Source organism: Podarcis gaigeae (assembly GCF_964106915.1).
Source record: "Podarcis gaigeae genome assembly, chromosome: 4".
NCBI classification, from domain to species: domain Eukaryota; kingdom Metazoa; phylum Chordata; class Lepidosauria; order Squamata; family Lacertidae; genus Podarcis; species Podarcis gaigeae.
The window spans coordinates 65,163,670-65,187,332 of record NC_139677.1 but is presented as its reverse complement, the minus strand read 5'-3'; the positions used below and the strand labels follow the sequence as shown (position 1 = coordinate 65,187,332).

General features: G+C 38.7%; 1 protein-coding gene across 5 annotated transcripts in view; it reads right to left on the bottom strand.

Moving 5' to 3' along the window:
* CADM2 (cell adhesion molecule 2) overlaps nt 1-23,663 on the bottom strand; it is a 372,090-nt gene that overhangs the window by 95,292 nt on the left and 253,135 nt on the right. For all 5 annotated transcript variants that reach the window (XM_083737012.1, XM_083737014.1, XM_083737015.1 and 2 more), the window contains 2 exons: nt 14,383-14,535; nt 8,271-8,408 (listed from right to left, as the gene is read on the bottom strand). In XM_083737012.1, coding sequence (XP_083593138.1) covers nt 8,271-8,408; nt 14,383-14,535 — 291 coding nt within the window. The remainder of the gene's footprint in view (nt 1-8,270; nt 8,409-14,382; nt 14,536-23,663) is intronic.

Here is a 23,663-nt window from a genome sequence, read left to right as displayed (position 1 = left end):
GAAGAGAGAGGAGAGAGCAGAGAGAGACGGTGGTTATAGACTAATCCTATGCGTGTGTACTTAGAACAGGGGTTAGCAAGGTTTATCTTGCCTTGGCCGGATCGGTCCCGGGGAGATCCCTCCAAGGGCCGGAAGACGCCCACCCGTGATTTTCAGCATCTGCGCCTGTGATTTTGTGATGTGATTTTGGGTGTCTGCACATGCACAGATGCAATTTTCAGTACTGCAGAAGCGAGTCCCTGCGCCGCACTGCGCCAGTTTGGCAACGCATGCGGGCACCTCGGTTCAGGGGCGGCTCATGGGCTGGTCAAACGACCTCCGCAGAACGCTTCTGGCCCATGGGCCTTAGCTTGCTGACCCCTGACTTAGCATAAGTTCCATATAAGGCCAAACCGGATGTGATGCTAAATTTATGAATTCAGTTAGCATGCACATTTTTTAAAATGTAAATGGCAGCAACAGGGGAGCCAGAGTAGCAATAGGATTGCAGGATATGGGTAGATAGAGTTTAACCCTTCCCCCTTTAATAAAACCTCTCCCATTCGCACCAATTCAGTATGTGAATAGCAGCTGGTGGGGGGGGGGGATTTTCACTGAGACAACAGCAGATGGCTGCTGCTTGATCTCCTTTGTTGTTGTTTTTTTTGTTTCCTAAGAAAAAGTGTGTTTTAAATTCATTCATGCAATTAATGTAGCATCATTCCCACAGGGCAATTCTCTGCGAATTTAGGAAGTAATATCACTATGCTTTTGGCTTCTTCTTTTTTTAAAGAAAAAAAAAGACAAGAAAAAGAAAACACCTGTCATTATGTAAACCTTCCAGTTATTGAATTTAAACTAACTCAGCTTCCTAAAAGCAACTGAAAATGCCTATACACATTTTGGGGGACCAATAAAACATTAACTGTTATTCTGTACTACACCTTCAGGCACACACTTAGGCACAAACGCTTAGTACTGGATATTAGAAACTTGTTTTAAGTGTGGGACTTGGAACTCTTCCTCATGTATTTCACTGAAATTAAGTCAGAGGTGCATGAGACCTACCCCCTAACTCATGGGTAGGCAAACTAAGGCCCGGGGACCTGGATCCGGCCCAATCAGCTTCTAAATTCGGCCCGCGGATGGTCCGGGAATCAGCGTGTTTTTACATTAGTAGAATGTGCACTTTTATTTAAAATGCATCTCTGGGTTATTTGTGGGGCATAGGAATTTGTTCATCCCCCCCCCAAAAAAAAATATTGTCCAGCACCCCATAAGGTCTGAGGGACAGTGGACTGCTGAAAAAGTTTGCTGACCCCTGCCCTAACCTCTCACAATGTCTCTCTCTCTCTCTCTCTCCCTCTCTCTTCACACACACACACACACATACACACACACACACACACACACACACACACACACGACCTATTTATGTGATGCTGACACAACCCCTGCGCTTACACTAGGCAATAGAATGAAAGAACAACATCCCCCTCTCTCTTTCCTCTCTTTTCCCCACATTGTATTTTTCTCTACCTATTTGTCTTTGTAACACAAGAAAATCTTTAATAGAAACTAATTTAAAAAGTACAGTGGTACCTCTGGTTAAGTACTTAATTCGTTCTGGAGGTCCGTTCTTAACCCGAAGCACCACTTTAGCTAATGGGGCCTCCTGCTGCTGCCGCATCCCCTGAACACGATTTCTATTCTCATCCTGAAGCAAAGTTCTTAACCTGAAGCACTATTTCTGGGTTAGTGGAGTCTGTAACCTGAAGCGTATGTAACCTGAGGTACCACTGTACATGAGATGTGAAGATGTACAAATGTTTTACATTTGAAGATACGTTGGACAAGTTTTCATCAATTAATTACAATCTACAATATGCCTATACTGACCAAACAGAAGATCAAAGTGAAAAATGCTTTTATTCATTATTATTATTTTATCTCTCTCTTGCCCAAACGTATATTTGGTTCTATGGCAAAACCATACAAATAGCAGAATGCTAATCTTTCCCTGCAGAGGCAGATACAGCAATGTCATTGGCATTAGCACACCAAAAGCCTGTAACAATATATTATGTAGAACTCTTGAGTGACAAGCATATCATAAACCAAGAGGGAGCCCCACTGCAAAAGGCAGCTGCAATGTACTCCACTTATCAAGCAATATGCTGGGAAATTGGCTGTGACCTATCTGTACTGTACATTGACAAGTGTTGTGAACCTATCTTCTGCAAGGTATCTGCATAGGTGGAAAATGTGTAGTATTCTGAGAGGAAAGTGATCCCTGGGAAGCAGAAGGAATGACTTATTGAGTTAATGTTCTGTAAGATGACAACACCCTGGGAACAGAGCTGTAGTCTACAATATCTTATAAGTGACTAAATTAAATGTGAGCATTACTACAACACAGGTGGGAATGGCAAAGGAACAAAAAGCCATTTTCACATATTTAGCTCATTATAGCACATGTATCAGAGATGTAACTCCTGTGGCATAAGTCATATAACCTGTTAAAATGAATTAACAAGTACGGTCTGTGGTCAACAGCAGTGTGGGCTCAGTCTATCCATTCTAAGTACCATTTACTAGCTTACTCCTTTCTTACAGCACATTATCTTTTTTCTGCTTATAAGAAACGATGCAAGGAAATGAAATGAAAAGGTGGAAATTTTAACATAAGGTCATGACAAAAAAGTAAATTATACTGTTATCATTTTATGATGTAAAGCAATCTCTACAGAATATCCACGAAAGAGGAAGCGACAGTGTTGTCTTCTAGAAGTTAGAGGGCAGAGCAGTTCAAACTATAGGAAGCCACTGTAAATTATGCTGGGATAAACTATGTTGGTGTAATTTACCCTTATTCCAAATTCTGTTCAGGAGCAGGGCTATGGTTGGCTGAGCTGGCCAGAGCCTGGCAGAGGGAAAACAAGCCTTTAAAATAGAATTTAACTTACACAACCCTTTTTGCCAGCATAACTTTTACTGGGTTGCTAGGTCAAGTGACTTAGCTGGAAGGGGTTTGGAATAAGGGCAATTTTTATTTATTAATCTCATCCTCCCTAGTCCCATCAGTTCTATGAGGATAGAGGTTCTAAGGAAGAAGAGTTGATGAACAAACAAAAAATCCCCATGATGTGATCAATGTCTTTCCAACATACAATCTGTAACATGTCCCATGGTATAAACTGTAATATTGGCAAACTATTGATTCTGGATAAGGCTATACGCCTTCTGAAGGTGCAGGTGCTTGGAAGTACTCCTAGATACATCTTTGTCACTTGAGGCTAAAGTCTCCTCTGTGGTATCTTTTACCAGCTTTGTTTGGTTTATCAGCTACAGCTGTTGCTGGTCAGGGATAGTCTGACCACCATACTCAATGCATTGGTAACCTTGTAGCTGGATTACTGAAACATGCTCTGTGTGCCCTTGGGCCTGGTTTGTGCCAGGTGGTGCAGAATGCAGTGGACAGACTGCTGGTGTGGGTAGATGACAATAGCATGTGACATCACAGTTAAAACACCAGCTTTGGCTGCCCATCTACTACTTAGCCAGATTCAAGCCCTAAAAATTTTAGGACTAATTGAGGGTTTGACTAAACACTTACATCCCAGGTCAATCACTGAGATATTCTACAGGCATGTCATCAGTTGTCCCTTGAATTGGCAAAGCTCACTTGATAGGAATACAGGATAGAACCTTTGGTGTCATTGACCCAGTCTCATGAAATGGTCTGCTAATAGAGACTCAGAAAACTTTTCTGCACCACCAGGCTTATGCTGGCAAATAAGATTAGATCTTTTCCCTAATGAATAGTTGGGTGTTCATATATATTTGATTTTTTTTTGTCTCTGTGTGTATAAAAAACAACTTTGATTCTTTATGATATAGTGATAGATAAATGTATTTTAAATAAATAATGTCATTTGTCCCTTATTATATTACCATGCCATCCACTACTGGTCAATGAAAGTCTATTTTGAATTAATATCCAATATGTGATTCCAAAGTGGGCAATATTCAAAGTAAAAATGGAAGGGAAGCCATTGTGAAAGTCAGTTGGATAGAAAACAATGCATACCGAGAGATGGCATATCCATCCCTACACTGAAATAGCAATTTGTGATGGTCTCTAATGTGTAGGGGCTGGACATATTAGGAATGAGATGGGCATTATTTAGCCATCTTTGCATGAAGAGACGCTGGTGGCCTCAAGAAAATAGTGCCATAGTGATATATCTGGTTTCCTATGATTTGAGAATTGAGATTCTGCCCTCTTGTAGATCATTTTTACTACAAAAAGGCTCCAGTAGAAAGGTAAAATTTTGGTTGCAGAGCCAAATTCTCTCTGCCCTGATTGAGTGGACTAGAGAGCATCATTTAGTTCAATATCAACATTGTGGCACTTTTTGATGACTGATACTTTGTTAGTGAGAAACTATCCTGTCTGACCAGATTACAGGGATGTAATAGCAGAGAAGAAGGAAAGTTTTTACTTATCCAAATTATCTCATCAGTATCTAGAAATGTGAAACACAAGACTAAAGTAAACAAACATATCAGACTGTTAATTATATATCCATTTATCTGGAAGTAAGCCCCGTTGAACTAACTTGTATAGAACTGCAATGTCAGGGTTCCCAGCATGAAGTGACCTGCCATTTTAAAGAATTAGACAGTAGTAAAAATAGAATTGAGTGTCCTGTCTAAGTTATCTTAATGAGCTAGCAGCTAGATGTTTTCAAATGAGCCTACATTTGTATCAAGGCAGTGGGAGGTCCAAGAGAAAGAGTTCATTGAAGATTGCTATTCTTCCTTCTAAAGTGATTGTTTCCTTGTGTCTGCAAGACTCCCCTGAATTTTTTTGCAGCTAAGTAGACATTGATAGAGTAGAATTTTCTGAATTGTTCTCATGTTTGTTAGCGTGCTAATTCAGAGCGCAGCATGATTGTAGCTCATTTGAAAAAAGCTCAACTGAGTATTGTTTCTGCTATAAGAGGGAGCAAGTAGCTTTGAGCATTGCTTTCTTGCCTAAAAATGAGCTCCCTTATCACTGTGCTAGGCCAGGGTATTTCTTTACCATACTTTCTAATTCAAAATGCTGGCCAGGTTTCTGGACGTCATATTTAGTTGCTTGTTCAAAGTACTAACTGACTTACTACTCCCACGGTGCCAGGCTATCGCAAATCCTTCCACATCTTTGCAACAGGCTTAAGCATGCAATGCCTGAAAAAGTAAAGGAATAACTCGCCCCCCTTCCCTCTGATCTATTATATTCAGAACACTTATCTGCAGCTGGGAATATGTGATTTTTTCACCTAACAGCTAGAATCAGGGAAATTACTTGCATCTCCACCCTTGTTTGAACTATGGTGTGAAAGCTAATGTTCAATTCAACCTGGTTTATTAGCTAAGAATGACAAGAATTGCTTGGAACGTCCCCCAGCTATGATGCAGGATAATGCGTATTTTCTGTATGCATATTTTGGCCATGGGAATTCAGATACATTTTAATTCTGACAAAATTAATATTTCTCTATCCATTACTATCTTCTGATTTTGATTTAGAAATATTGCAGGGCACGAAATGTTACAGGGGTTGGGAGAATGAGGAAATTTTCTTTTTTTCTCTTTCTTTTTCTAAATATGCTAGTATTTGTTGTATTATACATTACTCAGTGTTGGTGGATATTAAATAAAGATTAATGGTTTAGCCGATTACTTCTGCAACGTTGCTTGGAGAAGCTTTGCGGCCAACTAATGCCATACAATTTTGACACTCACAGATTCTAATTGAATATTTTAAGGAAAGAGCTAGATTGAGATATTATTGCAAAAGAGGTGTTAAAAATTATAGCAGCAATGTAACATGATCACTTGTATTTCTGGCAGCAGACACAAAGAGCAAGAAATTGCAAAGCAGAGAGAAAATCAAGATTGCATTAAAAACACTTTATATGGTTGTTGTTTCTCAGAAGAAATGTTAACAGTGTAACCATTTTAAACTGTAGTTTGTAAAAATGTTGAGTATTCAACATATTTTGTCTTGCAACATGTGCCTCAATCACTCATTCGTATCCTTCAATAGGTTAATATATGGGGAATAAAAAAAAATTCCTTCCAGTAGCACCTTAAAGACCAACTAAGTTAGTTCTTGGTATGAGCTTTCGTGTGCATGCACACTTCTTCAGATACCATATTCTTCAGATATGGGGAATGTAATGTATATAATAAGATCTGTCCATGGTGCCTGTTAAAATATCAGCACTTTTCTAACAGGCAATGCATTATTATACATATATATTATTATATACCCAATTATCTAATCCTGATATTGTAGTTTTGAACTCTCATTCAGGAATGCTAACAATGTGATAAGCTCTTAAGGTAGATACATCAACAACAGAGCCATGATAAATCTCATCCAACCTTTCTTCTGAAGCCTTTGTATACTTGTGGCATCTTCTTTCCATGTTAGTTTTCCAGGTGTTTGTTTTAACAAATAAGCACAAAAAGTACAGCAGTGAGGTCTGCTTTCTGAAAATGCTAACTGTGAAATGGCCTTTATGTGTGAGAAGATACACAATAAGCTTTGTGTGGGAAATGGGCCTTTCTGTGATGATATCCAGACTATGGAACTCCCTGATTTCAGAAGTTAATTTGATCTTGACCTTCATTTAATGAAGACATTTTTACTGTTAGGAGGTTTTCTTTGTTTTTGGTCTACCATACTGAGGTGTTTTAATGCTATCCTAATGAACTGATCAAGAAGTTTTTGTCTGCTAAATTTGCCACTGCATGAATGCTGTTTTGCTTTCCTATTTTATTGCTTTTATGACTTTCTTTTGTAGGTTTTTTTTAATGAAGAATCCTCACAGACACTGACTCACTTACTAAGTGCCCAGACAGCAGACAATGTGATCCAGTGTGCACTGGGAACAGAAAACAACCAGAGAATAGGCAAGAGGTAGCAGAAGGGATTGCTGTGTGATTTTTTAGTGTGTATAAAGTAGCAGCAATTTTCCTTATCATCTCCCATGCCCATTTTTCTTTCTTTTGTTTATTCTGTCTCCTCTTTTTGTCTTTCTCCCTTTTTTCCCTCCTTCCCTTTCCTGCTTACTTCCAGTCTTTCCCCTTTCCTACCTTTACTTTTTTCTCTGCCCCCTAGGTAGCTAGAGTGAGGTTACAGAGTATGAAGGGATGTATATGAAAAAGAGGTGTGGATGGGATTTGAACTGTTAGCCTCACCACTTTGCTCTCTGTGAAAGGGTTTTTGTGAATTGCTTTGATACCATGCATGGATTCTGCTTCTTGGGTTAATGGACTCCGAGCGTCACCATTCTGCTTTTGGTGAAATTGACTTTTAAAGCTTGCTGTTGTGGCAGAGTTAATGACTAGTCATTTCTATGCCTGGTGCAGGTTCCAAAATTTTGTGGTTTGTCCGTACTTGAGAAAACTACTGAATATCTGCTCAGTAATTCTACTGCATTCTGTAAGTATGTTTTGTACCTTTACAAGGCAGGAAGATGGGGACAAAAAAAAGGAGCTGGTCCCCCCTACCATTTGGCAGTTGCCCTATCCTGAACTCTGCCAACCCCAATGGGCACCAGTTAATTCTAACGGGAAGATATGTGATTTAATCTGCCAGGAAGAAGTGAAAAGGGATGTAGTGATTGCTCCACCCAGCCAGAGCAAAGAAGCAGCTACATAGGCCAAGGACATAAAACTGTGGTGGTGGAAAAACAGAGACATATATGGAGTGAAGGAATGACCCGACACATTTCTATCCAACCTGTGTACTTGGTATTTGTGAATGTTGGCTATCAGGTACATGCATTATTTTCATCACTGTGTGGAATTACTGTGGGAGAATTGTGCTGCAAACCCTAGGTTGGTGTGGGAAAGAAGACACTGATACATAGAGCCTTGGCTCTTTTCACCAACAAAGGAATCAGAAGGTGGTTAACTCATCTTCATCAGAGAGTTTTCAGCAAAGGCTAGATGGTCACCCATCAGAGGTAGTGCAGTAGCAGGTCTCTTCCTCTGCAGGAATGAACTAGATGAACTTTGAGATGCCTTCTGTCACAATGATTTTATAAACTGGGTTACCCACTCATAGCAGCATGAGAAATACTTAGTATTTGCTTATAAAATTCATTTGGTTACTCTTTGATTATCTACCAGGAATGGAACAGTAACAGTTTTGCAAATCAAATCCACTTCTTTGCTTGTTTAATTAACAATTGTTTCTTATAAATGAAATATGCAATTCTGAACAATACCTTTCACCTCTTTGTCATTCTTGAACCATCTGATATCTGCAGCTGGCTTGCTACCAGACGTTTTGCATGTAAGCTCCATCCTGTCACCTTCCATAACCGGTGAAATAAATCCACTAATTTGAGGAACCTCTGGAACACCTAGCAAAAAGCATAAACATGATTTATAATGTTGATACCATACAAGTTGTTTTGAATGCTTTTAACAGTGCAGAGAGGTAAAATGGCATTACTGATTAGTACAATTTCTACTGGTACAGACATTTATTTTAGCAATATCAAGTTTAGGGACACTAATCTATAATCTATCATTTTTAAAATCCAAGGCACTACATATCCAACATAAGAGTTGCATAAATTTCTCCCCAAATAAACAAGCATTCTGAATCTTTGAACAATTTTGAAGACTTCCTTTTTCAGTTTCAAAACAATGGATTCCTGATTTTAAGCATATCATGTTGAGAAGTAAAAGCCAAGAACCCCAGAGTCATCCGCGACTAGACCTAACAGTCAGGGGCCCTTTACCCTTTATCTATAGTATGAACTAAGCTAATATCTGAAAGCTTTACAGTATAATTTGAGCTAGCAATACAGAAAGAAAAGAGGCCATATAAAAGTTATACTTATTCCAGTCTAATTAGTTAATAAGAAGTTAAAATTCACTGATATCCTTTCTGTAGATCATAGTGTGGTTTTGATCAAACCATACGATCATAATTTATATCCTGTATAAATTATGATTTCATGGACTACACAGAAACAGTGAATTTCCATGCAGACCGTGAAATTGGACTCAGTGTGCAGCTGGAGCTCAGAGACTTTTGTGCACTGTGGAAAGACAGCCAAGCAATTGAAGCAAATCTGGATGCGCCAACAGGTTCAGAAGCCTGTGTATCTGTAAGGTGATGAGGTGTGGGCCTCAGGGCAGGCAAGAGCATGTCAAGCTGAGCCCAGCACTTTCCATTTTCATTGCTTTGTCAGCAACTAGAGCCTTTCTATTAACTATTTGCCAGTGTGGCTTGTCTCTGAATTCTATGTTATTGTCCTAACTCCACATTTCTTGCTTTTTCGCCTCTATCCTCACTCCACTAGAAATTATTACAAAAAATTCCTATGTTCTCCCTCAAAGCACAATAATTTTATTAGGGGTACTGAGATGGGGAAGAGGAGAAAACAGGAATAGAACATGAAGAAGCAGACATAGCAGTAGATGGTTTACCACTGATCAATAGTAACTATGTATTTTAGAAGGCTGGTTTGTTTATTCACTATGCATTTGGGTGCCTCTTAATATATCATCACCAAATTTTGCATGGTGGTTCCTGAAATCAAGGAGCAGGGATTTTTCTAGGGTTAGCTGTGGTAGAATATCATTTTGAATCAAGATGGTGGACTGAACCTGTGGGAGCCATACTGATTTTAATGACTGATTTCAAAATTGAACTGATTAATTGTCTTTCTTAGAAGTCCCAAGCAATGCTGGGCAAGAGGCTGCTAGCGACTTATAATCAGGGATAGACCAATCTATTTCTGGTGTGTCTAACTCTTGTAGATGTTTCATCTCCCTTCTCCATTAATATGCATTTTTAGAAAAATCCACACAAAAATAGACAGCTATATTCTGATTTGCAGTTTACTCCTAGAGATGTGGATCAAGTCAGCTTGTACGAGAATTGTCAGAAACCGAATTCCTCCAGCATCCCTGTTCATAATGTGTGATAGAAATGAAATAAATGAAAGATGGATGGGAACCTTGAGTGAAGCAAAAATGGAAAAATGGTCCCAGAGATTTTGAAATAAGGAGACAATGAAGTAATACAGATAACTAACAAAGAAAATAATAGAGTAGAAGGAAATGGCAAGGTGGAGAGATTTAGAGTACACAAGACAGTCCTGATCTATACTTTTCTTCCAGAGGTGCTAAAGAATTCTTACTTATCTTCTCCAAATAAGTGGATATTTTTATACACTCCCCGCAAAAGGTGGTTATTTCTACATTCCAGAACACTAGCATCTTAGGTGCAGATAAATTTTCATAGATATCCAATTGTTAGTATTGCCCATCTATCTCTACTGAAAGAAACAACCAGTTATTTTCCTGTTTGAGAATTCCTCATACATCCCCCAAACTGTCTCAGCTAGATATTCTGTTAGACCACTGATCATCAGTTATTTGTTCAAACCCAAGACATGTTGTACTATTGTGAATTATGCTTTTCAGCTCCCCAGGTAAGCATTTTGAACCATACCATGCTATTGCATATCAGTTCCTTATTCCAAGTACAGAGTAGACTAGGTATTATGCAGTGTATGGAAATTAATGCTGGACTCTTAAATTCAATGGTTCTTCAACTAAAGGAGAGATTCTGCTAGTCGTTGTGCTGAGTTATTTCCTTCTAGTAGATCCTACCACAGTGTTACAAGCCCATTGTTTGTTAAAAATAGCTAAGGCAGAAGATGAATGATGACAGATCAATGGCATCAGGGGACAGACAGAGATGTAAAGGAGTTTATGTGGTAAACATAGAAGAGTAGAAAAAGCATGTGACGTGATAAGGAAAAATAGGTTACAGCAAAAAGGAGAACAGCCTTGGTGAGAAATAGAAAAACAAAAACAAGATGCACTGATAATGACAGGGGAGACCACAGAATAGCAGAGGGTAAGCTAAGGTAAGTTATAAGGCACAAGAAGTCACACAGTGCACGCTGGGCAGAGAGGCCAGACCTTGGTGCCAAATAACACCTTCACTACCGCTTGGCCCTCTTCGTCTAAAATTAACCCAGACTGCAGATGACTCTTTCAGAAGCAACATACAGTCCAGTGCAGCCTTACACCACAGGAAAAAATACAAGCATGAAACACATCCCACCAAATGTCCACGTAAATGGAAGGGGAAATTTAAAAACAAATGTAAAGATGATGAGGTTATAATCCTAAGAATGCTTACTAGGAAGTTGGCCTCACTGAACAGAATGGGAATCATTTCTGTGCAAATATATCAATAGTATTGCTTCACAAATTAGCTAAGAAGGGTTAAGATGAGGAATACATCCTTCCATTGCCTTTTTTTATCCATTCTTATCACACACAGTGATAAGGGCAACACTATTTTAAGAATGCTGTTTATGTAATTCATTGACTTTATCACTGGACAGAGGTCAGATATAATTTACAATGCACCTCACTTTGTCATTCCGCTTTTTTAAAACAACAACAACAACACTTCTATCTAAATTCATAGGTAGCTGATTATGCCTGAGCAGAAGTCAACACATGAAAGAAACAGCAGAGTTTTTTCCAATGCTTTAAATCTCTCCAAGATGTGTGATATGTTATCCTTAATAATACCCCTAACATTAAAATCTAATAATTCAAAAGACTGAAAAGGGAACTGATATATACAGAAATTTCCTCTCTTATTAAAAAGATGGCACGAACGAATTACAGGAAAAGAGATTTTTTAAACTGATTTGATAATTGCCCTTACATTAGAAAAAAGAGAGAGAAAAACTACAGCTTGACAAATGCCTTTTTAACATTGCTTTCCCTAGAACCAAAAAGATAGTGGGGGTATATTACACACTGAGTTTAAACGGCCGCCTGTTTATTATTATTATTATCTTAAGATATGCTTCTTTAGATTGAAAACTGACCTGCGTTTGTCTTTATCCTGGAATACTCTGTTCTGAGTTGGTTCCCCCTCCCCTTTAACGTCAAACAGGTAAAATAGTCTCAGTGGAACTAGCAGAGGCACATATTTCATATCCTAGGCACAAAAGCAATTCCCTGGCTGGATTAAGTTTAATATTACTGGCACACAGAACATTTTACATCAGCCTTATTAAATTCATCTCTCACCTTACTATATACAAAGAGTCAAAAGCAGAGAAAAAACTGAAAAAGGGACGAGTAAGAAAAGGTAAGAAGAACATGTCAAACTCAGGGGGCAACTCCTAGATCCAGCGACCCCCATGCACAACAGCAGCCTATATATAAATTGCTATATGCAAAGTTCTCCCCCTGTCCCTGAGCAGATGGTCAGCACTGGCAACTCTGACAGTGCTAGTATATTGGAGGTGGGGAGGTACCTGCAATTATCATCCTCATTCTCCATAGATGCCATCAGTCCAATGGTATACATGCAGTGCAGGATTAACACACACACAGCTTGCTTTCAAGCACATAGTGTTGCATCCAGAAGATAGTTCACTGACAAACATCTTATAGGCAGAATTGCCTTGCTGGATTAGCGTGCCAATTTTTTATAATTTATTAGTAGCATATAGAGGGGTGTGTGTGTGTGTGTGTGTGTGTGTGTGGACACAAACATTCATAGATTCTTATGAATCTTGATGCCTCAACTATTTTCTGGGTCACTTCCCAAGTGCTTTGCTTTATAGCTTTTCTTTATGTGTTAAAAAAGTTGGAATATTTAGAAGTTAAAGAAGCTGGCCATCCCTGTGGAAATGTGCACTTCCGTTAAAATAGAAAGGGAGCAAGGAATAAAATAGATGGTCTTAGTGCCTTTTCATTAGACATGTTGATTTCTTTCCCTGTGCACTATATAGTATTATTGTGAGAAAAGGAACACATACAATAAATAAATAAATAAATAAACAAACTCCTTGGTCCTTGGACTGTACAGTGTACTATGGTTTCTGGATCAACCCAGATTAAAAGATACTGCAACAAAACTGCAGTTTTACATATTCTGAAAGGCAGTAAAAGATGAATGCATGAGTCACTTGCATTTTTTTTCATGCTTCTGTGCAATGTGCATTAACTTAGGACACACCCTTATACCACGTCAGACTATTTGTCCGTTTAGCCTAACATGGTATACTCTTGACTTTCAGCAATTATTGAGAATCTTTCATTTCATCATCGAATCATGCTGTATCTTCATATTAAAAGTTAAAGGGACCCCTGACCATTAGGTCCAGTCGTGGCCAACTCTGGGGTTGTGGTGCTCATCTCGCTTTATTGGCCAAGGGAGCTGACGTACAGCTTCCGGGTCACGTGGCCAGCATGATTAATCCACTTCTGGCAAACCAGAGCAGTGCATGGAAACGCCGTTTACCTTCCCGCCGGAGCGGTACCTATTTATATACTTGCACTTTGACGTGCTTTCGAACTGATAGGTTGGCAGGAGCAGGGACCGAGTAACGGGAGTTCACCCCAACCTTCTGATCGGCAAGTCCAAGGCTCTGTGGTTTAACCCACAGTGCCACCCGCGTCCCCATCTTCATATTACCTGATCCTTTTAACTAAAGGCATTACGGACTGAACTTAGAAACTTTGCATGCAGAGCTTGTGTTCTTTTATTAGGCTATGGTCCCTACCTATCTTCCAAATGAAAAGATAAATGGGTTTCTAATGCTATTCCATTTGTTATCCAACAATCTTAGTCCAGATGTTTTGGAGTACAGCTTCCACCAGCCCCAGAAAGCTTGGCCAATTATAAGGAATGATGGGAGTTTAAGTCTACAGCATCAGGAGGAGACCACATTGGCCACACCAGTTTAGGAGATTCACTAAGTTTAGGAGATTTGCCATTTGCACACTGCCCAGAAGCATACAGTAGTCAAAATATAATTTTCACTACAGATAATCTCAGTATAAAGCAATTATAGCCACTGTGTCTACTCAATATACAAGGCTGGTTCAGACGTAACACTAAAATATAGTTTAGCATTACGAGAATGAGCCTAGCCTATCTCCAAGCTAGTGTACTTCACTTTTCCACCTAGTGCAGCTGCAAAGAAGAGTTTGGGAGCTATATCACCTGAACTTGGACAAACTAAGTATGATCAGTAGAAGCAAGTTAACTCAAGGCATAGTTTATCAAGTTGGCTTGTTCTCACTGAATTTAGTTAAAATAAGCCACAGTTTTTGATTCAGATGACTTGCTGTGGTTAGCTTCCAAACTCCTCCTTACAAACATGTCTGAAAGTGGGTAAATGTGTGCTTGAGGGGAAACCAGCAATATACCATGGTTCAGCACAACATTTGAATGCAGCCATATTCTGCAGAATCCTCTAAAGTTCATAAGAAGCTATATAAGTTGTCTTGTCAACAGTTTTCTCTTTGGTATTCTCAACCTGTTATGCTTACCCAAAACGGTGAGGAAAGCCTTGGAAGTCTTGACAGGCATAGTAAATAAAGAACAGGTGTATTGCCCTTCATCTGACAGTGACACATCAGTGACTCTGATGGTTAGTTCATGCCACGAAGCTCGAAGCAGCTCAATCCTATTGTCCCTCAAAGCTGTAAAGCAAAAAATAAAACATATATTCAAAATATTTCATAAATGAACATTGTAATACCATCTTCAATGTAGTAGGTTTAATGTGAAGTTGTAGAAATATGTTAGGTATAGAGTTTTTTAAAAAGCAATTTCACACCATTTATATCACAGAGTTTTAAAAATGCTCAGTTTGGCAAATATCGGACAAGACAAATGAAATATTGCTTTAAAATCAAAATACAAAACAAGAAGAAATCAAAAGCTACAATTCTGCAAAATAGTCTTCTTTGTAGGTAAGCTGAATGGATTATTACCACAGAACAAATCACCACATACTTTGCATTGAGTGAGACACAACAGCAACGGCTGGTGTTCATCTCACTTGTATTGTCTAGAATTTTTATGTGTCTGGGAGAGTTTGTTTTCCCAAATCAGTTCAGTTTAAAAACATACAACCCAAACCTATAGTTTAGCTAGTTTTGCACTCCGGGTCCACTATATTCAATTGTTTTTCCCTGAAAGCAGATCATGGGACTGTATGTTCGGCTCAAGCATTGGTACATGATAACATCATATATCTTGAAACAACAACAATATTGCTTTTCCTTATTTATTAGTGTGTATTATTGCCAACCTACTTGTTAATCACCCAGAATGGTGAACTGATAGAAACAAATTGCTAGAGAATAGTTTTTTGAGCCCTTGAGACCACTCTTTAGTGTTTTTAGGCCTCAGGAATTGGGTGGTGGTGGTGGTGATGGTGGTAGGGATACACTTTCCAGGATCCAGAGGCCATAAGGAGTCCCTGCCAAGTTCAGCCTAAATTATAAACCCATGCTTGAAGATTATTAAAATATATTTCCTCATGTCTATGAGTACTAGAGGTTATATGCCATTAGGAACATAGTTATAGATTAGATTGCACATTTCTTTGAATTTTCTGAACCACATTCAAGAAGAAGATAAGTATGGCAGATGAGTAGGAGCAGGAAGATAGGACAAGCAGAGACAGCTGAATGTGCACTGAGGTACATGGTTATTTCCACTGACATATTGAATAGATGGAGGATGGTTCTTCTTGAAAGCGTAGACTGAGTTGCTTTTACTGCATATTTTTTTTAAAAAAATGTTGTGACCCAGCCTTGTGACTAAGGTGTGATGAGGGGCAGGATATAAATATTAAGCACACACACTCACACTAAAATAATAAATACTTGCATAGGTTTCTTTGAGTCAGACAATCTAACCAATGCATGATATTGAGGGTAGTACCAAGGGAAGCCACATGTCCTTGGGAGTATGGGGTAGGGAATAGTGTGCTTTCCCCTTTCACACAAGTAATATGTGAAGTCTGTCAGGGAGCAAAATGTGAGCTGGCTAGTAGATTGTATGTGCAAATCTTCAGGGAATTTGCTTGCTGCCTGGTAGAAGTGTCTGCTGTTTACATCCACACATGATCTACTTGTATATTTGAAAATAAAGCAAATGTTACAACCGTGTTTTCAGTCTTCAGGGCTCTCATTGAAATGAACTGCAGTTTAATTAGCCCTACCCTTGGATGTTTTCTTCACTTAGGGAAGTGGGGAGTGTACTACTGTATCTGTGTTGTCTATACATGAAGTGTACACCATCTTATGTGAATCAATAATATCAAGCAGTTCCTCCAGTGGTAGGAGTTTCACATTTTCATATTTGCAACACACCTGTATAAATGGTGATGCTTCTGAGATTTCCCTACACCTGTCAACTGTAGTGCCACAAAACCTGCCAGGACTGCAGTCCCACCCTCAGAATGCAGTTGTTGGCCATCTACCACTGTCAAAGAGGGACTGCTGCCGCATGTGTTCTCCCAGGGTAGCAGGGCATTGCCCACCTCACAGTAAGTTCTGCCTTGCATATAAACCACTGGGAACCTAATGCACACATTACTCCTCCTACACACTAAATATTGTTTTAATAAAATGCATAAATCACTTCCTCAAGAATTCCCCAGGCAAATACAGATTACTGGAAGAAGACAAGTCATCAGAAAAATGAGATGGGACAGGGAAGAGGTCTTTTTATAGAGAATCTCTTAAAAATATCGAATTCAAAATGATACATTTCTGTTTTGGTAAGGAAAGAAATTAAGAGAAATTAAGAGAAAATGTTAAATGAATATTTGGAAGTACTAGAGTTGCAGAACTGCACAAAATGTTAATAAATTCTCCACTCTGGAGATGTTGTAAGTAGTATTTCCCCAGCTATATACAAAGCCTTGCAATCTTTCCTTCCATTCTATTGGGGAGGGGAGGCAACTGAATCAATCTCTCAGACAGTTCTACTAATAAAATTGCAGCCAAGATACACAGCATGAGAGAGCATATAGAAAATAAATTATTTTAGTGCTCTCAACACATTTTGGATTCACACAGTTCATTTTATTCATGTGATCAATCTTGATCATTTCCACTTCTGTGCTGAGATAGACAATTTCATGAATGAATTGGGTAATCAAAGACATAAGCACCCACCCCCCTAATATGAAACAGTGCTAAATAGAGCAATATAGAAAGGGAATTGTTGTTGATTAGCCCCAAAGGAATAAGTTTAGCAGCTGTAGAAGACACATAAAAAAGTGACTGCAACAATGACCATGCAGCTGAAAAGCTTTTACCACCTCAGGCTGTTAGCATTTCTCTGTTATCAACAATGAAAAGAAGCAAGCTAATATGAATGGACATAATATATAATGAGATTCTTAAAAGTGAGGTCTGCTACAAAAACAACAATTTCTGACACACTAGTTCTAATTTATTATTTGCTGTTATTACAGTAGTTGTGCCTCCTAATTGGGTTGCCCAGATATCATAAAACAAAAATAAATGCTAATTTTGCAGGTACTTAAGTCTCTTTCCCTTCATTTTACTTAAGCTTGTTGCTAGCTGGTTGCAGGGTTACACCCATCATTTCTATCCAATGAAGAAAGCTGCATCATCTTGGTTTCCCTCCTCTGCAGACATTCCAGGTTGTCAACACCCTTCTTAAATTGTGGTGCCCAGAATTGGATACAATATTCCAGGTATGGTCTGACTGAGGAAGCAGAGAGTGGTACTAGAAAAGGCTGTGGTGTGGGCTTGCATGTGTATGTGTAGTGCCCATGACAGTTTCTGCAGTTTGCAAATGTGCCCTTGGGCCCCAAAAGGTAGCTGGCCTTTGCTCAAAATGAATCTCCAGAAATTTCCATGCTAGTTACCTATGCTGAAAAAGACTGTAGCTACTGCTTCTAAAATGTTTTCCACAATGACTGTAGCTATATTAATAAATGTATTTATGGCCACTAATAGAAAGAAAAAATAGTTCCCAGTGAATATTTCCAGTTTATGGGGGGGAATTGATTCCTGGAGTATCAACAACATACAATCCATAATAGATGTGAGGATCCGTTTTTTGGGGGGGAATTAAGGAAAACAATCTTTAAAGATAAACAGCAGCCTAAACCAGACCTGACAGACTTGACTGATGACATAATACCCTCTTCCTCTTGTGGTGGTGACACAAAAATGCCAAAGGACACAAAACTGTCAGTCTTCTTGTTTATTTTCTATCTTAGACTAATAAAAGGATGTGTGTGATTGACAGAAGACAGAGATGGGCATGGACCCAGGCATCCAGTGTGCACTTTTGTTTGAAAAATGTATTGATGTTTTGAGGGTTGTGATATTTATTATTGCCTTTTTCTACCTCAACTTTGCTTTCCCTTTAACAACAATTTTTCAGATGCTATCTTAGTGATTATTAAATCCTCATTGTTAATAATAACTGGTGCTACTTTATTAACAATTTGGACAACTGCGTGGTGCTAGAACTATATGGCAAATAAAAATATTGAAATAAGGATCATTACTCTTTAAGCTTCCTCGAACTATAAATTACCTTTTGATCAAAAGGTAAGTAACTATCTTGGCAAACAAAGTTTTGCAATATCAGCACCTCACCAAAAGAAGGTAGGAAGAAAGAAAAAAGGGCAATGTTTATTTTTGTTCTAGAAAAAAATAGTGGAATATAATTCAATATTTAGGGGTTCTTAACAATGCAGTGAAAAATATAATTGTTCTACAAAATGCACAGGGGCTGCAATCCTATGCACATTTACTTGGAAATAAGCTCTACTAAACCAAAATAGTCTTACTTCCAAGAAAAAAATGCACAGGATTGATCTGCAAAGCAACACTAAGTATCATGACAAATTACTGTGCAAGCTGTTTTGTAAAATAATAGTTTATACTGTAAAGCATTACACATTTTGACGGTGAAGCTGGAATGGCAAAGCCCAAAGAATAAGACTATGTATTGTGGAAAAGCACACATTAATTTATTTTCGTCTATGAATCTTCAGCATGATCTTGCAATTTAGAATACAATTGGGCTATTGAAGATTAGGATTGGCAGCCAGTCAGACTTGCTGTCTTTGCTGCTGGTGATTGGGCTACCATTGGGCATGCATTTGCACGAAGGTCACATGAAGATGTTAGTTAAGTGCTAACTGATAGCTACCAGGGTCATATGACTTCTGTTTCTTATTTCAACAAGAATTGCAGATGTTCTTGAAAGTCAATATAAGGTGTGTCTTGTGTGTATCAGCATGGATAGCTCAGTGATTTAAATGATTTTTGTTCTTCCTTAAATCTTAGGTGGTTACTCTGGGTATGTTAATTCTCCCCTGTTTCTGAGTGACTCCAGTTTTGGAAAATCACATTGGCACAGGGGCACTATTAGTGGCCGGGGGGGCGGGGAGTACATTGTCAAATCGGATTTAACTTTGACTTGTGATGGCATCACATTTATTAATGCCCACCGTGAAGACCTGTGAATTCAGCCTGTAACTGCAATCATATCGAACATATAATTTAAAAGGCACAGATACTAAGATGTCCAAATTACCAAAATCATATGCCCATTTTGTATATGCAGACTCTCAACTACCTCCAGGCAAAGTCCATTTAATGGATAGTTGTGTAAGTGTAGGTCGGTGGAAACAAGCGAGAGACATAGATTACAAGTTCCATTTGAAATATGAATCCTGGGAAACTGCTTATCCTCACTAAGGCAAATTCCCAGTCTGTGTAATGAGAATATTTACTTTGTGCCTAGGGGTATCACAGGATTTAATTGACTAATGCTTGCTTGCAAAGGTCACAGTAAGTGCTGAATCTGTGAAAGAAGTAGAAATACAACTAAAAAATATGAAGCGCTTAGGGACACAAGGCTTCGGGAAGATGCAGAAGTAACCAAATGTACCGTAAGTGGTGTTCATTCTGAACACTGAATTGTACTGACCAGTACACCACATTCAGCTATGTTTGTTGTTACTTCTGTCATATGAAAGCTAATGCAATGATTTTCTATTATTTTTCTGTTAAGAGGATGAACAATAGCATTTGATGAACTGCCACATCCCTGACCTCCCCCTGCTCTTAATTCTGAATTCATGTTCACCCACATAGCAACTAGTTTGGCCCTGTGCTTCTGCTGCAGCCCAGACTTGGCCAGAGAGGCACTGGGATTGCACAGTTCCTTTGCTCAGAATCTGGGAGTTTTGGATTTTGATTTATGTTTTTGTGCACTGTCTTCCAGTGTTCAGCACTATATGAAGTTTTGAATGGATCCTCTAAAGCACATGCAAAATGGAGGTGTGTTTTTATTTTTTCACATTGTGGTAGTTGTCTTGGGAGACAATAGAAGAGTGTGCTTTGAGGGGGTGAAGTCAAACAGTTGCAGAGTCTGCTGCAGCTGTATAGATTGATATGGGAGAGATGTGTTCTGTTGCTGCTGGGGCAAATGAAGGTGTCCAGTTGTGCTGCCGCAGATACACCATGCTGTTTCTTCTTTCTGTGCTCATCCCAATGGTCATTCTTGGCCACTGCTGTGGGAAAGCACATCTTTGTATGAGACTCTGTCCTGTCACATGATGCCCAAAATATTCCTGACACACTGCGTGTGGAAGGAATTGCCCCTGGCTGTAATTTGCCCATGACTCCCTTCCATGAAGCAGCATGCTCAACACACAAGCCTGGCAGACCTTAATCTTAGTACTGGTTTGTTAGTATCACATTCTCCCATACACTCTGGGATCCACGAGCCATTGCCAAAGCTGTCTTGCCCATACGTTTGTCCAGTTCAGCACTGACGGACAAATTGCTGGTTATGGTGCAACCCAGGTAATAAAACAAATACGGAATACAATGTTAGCTTGACTCTAGTATAAAGGAAGTTATGAGGTGAGGACAAAGTTATTCACATCACTACCACCATCTTAGGCAGATGATACTAGTAAGGGGTAAATCACTGCTGTAGATGAGAAAATAAAAATAGGATGTGGGGAAAATGTAAGCTGGGGCCACAGGTTCAAATCCTACCTCCTTGAATTGTGTGTATAGGGTGTGTGTGTGTTTGTGTGTGTACACATGAACACAAGAGTGGGGTGGCCAATTTCCCCCTGTACACTCCCCCCCCACTTGCATGCAGCAGTGGGCTGAAAAGGGTTCTACAACACTAAATCAATATGTTGATCATACAAACGGTGTGAATTGTTACACAGAGCTGAACCTGTATACTGTTAGATTGTATTTTAAGTAGTTGTCATTAGATTTTAAATGTATTTTTGTACGATGAAAACACAGCAATGAATCAATCCATTTATAGTTTAAGAATGTAAATGTAAATATATTTATGCTCTTCTGCTTTTCGGGTGCTTTTCTGCTTCTTGTACTCAGGGTCACCAGAGACCCTCTTTTGTTGCATCTGAAGAGAAGAATCAGAGCAGTTATCCATCCCATTTGAGTTCTGGGTCACAGACACTACCTAAGCAGTTGGGGATAAACCCATAGAGAATTGACAAACATGAATAGTTGCATTTTTAATTTTAAAAAGAAAAGAAAAACAGCAGTTGCATAGCTTTAAGTGTCCTATAAGTAAGCCTCTATAGATGCAGGGGTTTGTACTGCAATTATGTAGAAGTAAGACTACAAATAATACAGGAAATATAGAGTTGCTTAGTAGCAGCTATCATTATTTTAAATTTTGCATCAGTTTTCTGTGTTAGTTGCCTTTTATTTGCCTCCTCATGAATTCTGATATGTCACGTTTATATAATAATTTTCTTGTAATGTACAGGCACAGCATCATCAACTTGACAAATTAGCAATTCCATTTTCTGACTATGTTTTAATAGCATTAAGATATTTAATAGTGAAGCACTGCATTGCTGTTAGTGCATCATTTCAGTGGCTGAAATTATTTGTTCCTTGGCAACGTGACACAGTAAACAAGTTGAACTAAGCTTCAGTAATGTACACCCTACCATGTCTTATTGCTTAAGTAATATACAAAAGCTGTCTAGCCAGTGAACACAACAGCAGGTTAAAAAAAATAACATTCAACTCACATATTTCAGATAATAACACAGTATTTTATTATAATTTCAGGTGCAAGAGCCTGCCAACATTTCAGCCATCTGGCCTTTCTGAGGGCACTATACAAGTAAAATATGTGAATGAAAGATGTGACCTGAATACATTTACTTTTTATTTGCTGTACTCAGCTTTCGCTAAGCTAAAGGCTCTTTTCTAGAGGATATATATATATATATATATAACCAGTGCCTTTTATTTAGTTAAACTACAGATTTCTAAATATGGGTGTATACCAATGTAGAATATATTTTAAGATTATTTTAAACATAGCCTCACACTGTAGGAATGGGATCTCTCTCTATCCATCCTTTTCTATCTCTAATCAAAATTAATTTAGATCAGTAGCTTTCAACCAGTGTACCGTGGCACCCTGGGGTGCTTGGAATGATGGTCAGGGGTGTGGCAGGCAACCCTGGCCTCTGTCCCTCTTTCCTTCCCTCCCTCCTCTGATGCCCTTTCCTATCTCTGCAACTGCCACCACAGCTGCCTCCGAAGGTAAGATGCTGGCCTCACTTTCACCTTTGGCCAGTCTAACAGACTAAGGCTGGGGGCATCATTGAAAGTTTCTCTTTTTAGATCATTGAAAGTTTCCATGTTGTATCTATTCTTTATAAGCGCAAAAGCTGCAAATGTCTTTCTAGAGAATCTTCCCGTTTGTTTATTCCCTCTCTGATATATATAAATTTAGCCAATTCTATTGGCTCTGAAATTTCCCTTAAGTTTACAAACCATTCCTTTAGGAAGGCACAGAGCACTATGCCCTTTTTGCCACCAATACACAGGAAGCTATCTTAGACCAAGTGACTAGTCCTCAAACAACAATTTGAGCATAATTCGGATGTAATGTTAAGCAAAAACATGGCTGAGTTTTTTTGTCAGGGGAGAAGCAAAGTTCTTGTCTGCATGTTCACATTTAAACCATAGTTTAATTTAAGTATGGTTTAAATAGAGAACTGAAGGCCAAAAAATCTTCTTCCACAAAAGGAATCTATACTCAGCTTTTCCATTGTTTTAAAGTCCTAACAAAATAACATTCAAATAAAGCATGAATGATATAGTATGGACTTTGCTTAGTGCCTAATGAAGTCACAGTGATCTTTAGCAAAACAGTTCCATAGTTTCAGAACCACCATAGAAAAGACTGTGTTTAATCACTGTTACTCTTTGTTTCCCAGATGTACAATATAGGCTTATGAGAGAAATATGAGCAATTGTTATCCAGTACATTAACATAGATGTGTTCCTATATTCCTATACACCCATAAAGGGAAATTGTAATATACAGAAACACCACTGATTAACTTAGAACTGGGGAATTATGGAGTAAAACACCCAATATCTAGTTTAGATTTGCACATTAAATTTAACTTTTGGGGAACTGGTTTCATATAAGAGCTGAACAAAACCCCATATTGATGTGAACTGCATGACCAAAAGGACCTAAACCCATTTCCCCACCCCCACCCCCCTGAACATTTTTACATTCCGGCAACCAGCAGTGAAACCTGAACCGCTCATGCACTTCACAATACAACAACTATCTATACCTTTCCTATATGCATCAGACACTATTTTAAAGTGGGGAGGGGGAGAAGAAGGATATACTATATAACAGCCAGGATCTGGTGGTGGGGTGCAGTGAGGTGAGCATGCATAGAAGACCTAGAACTTATGTACTTTTACAGGATTTTTAT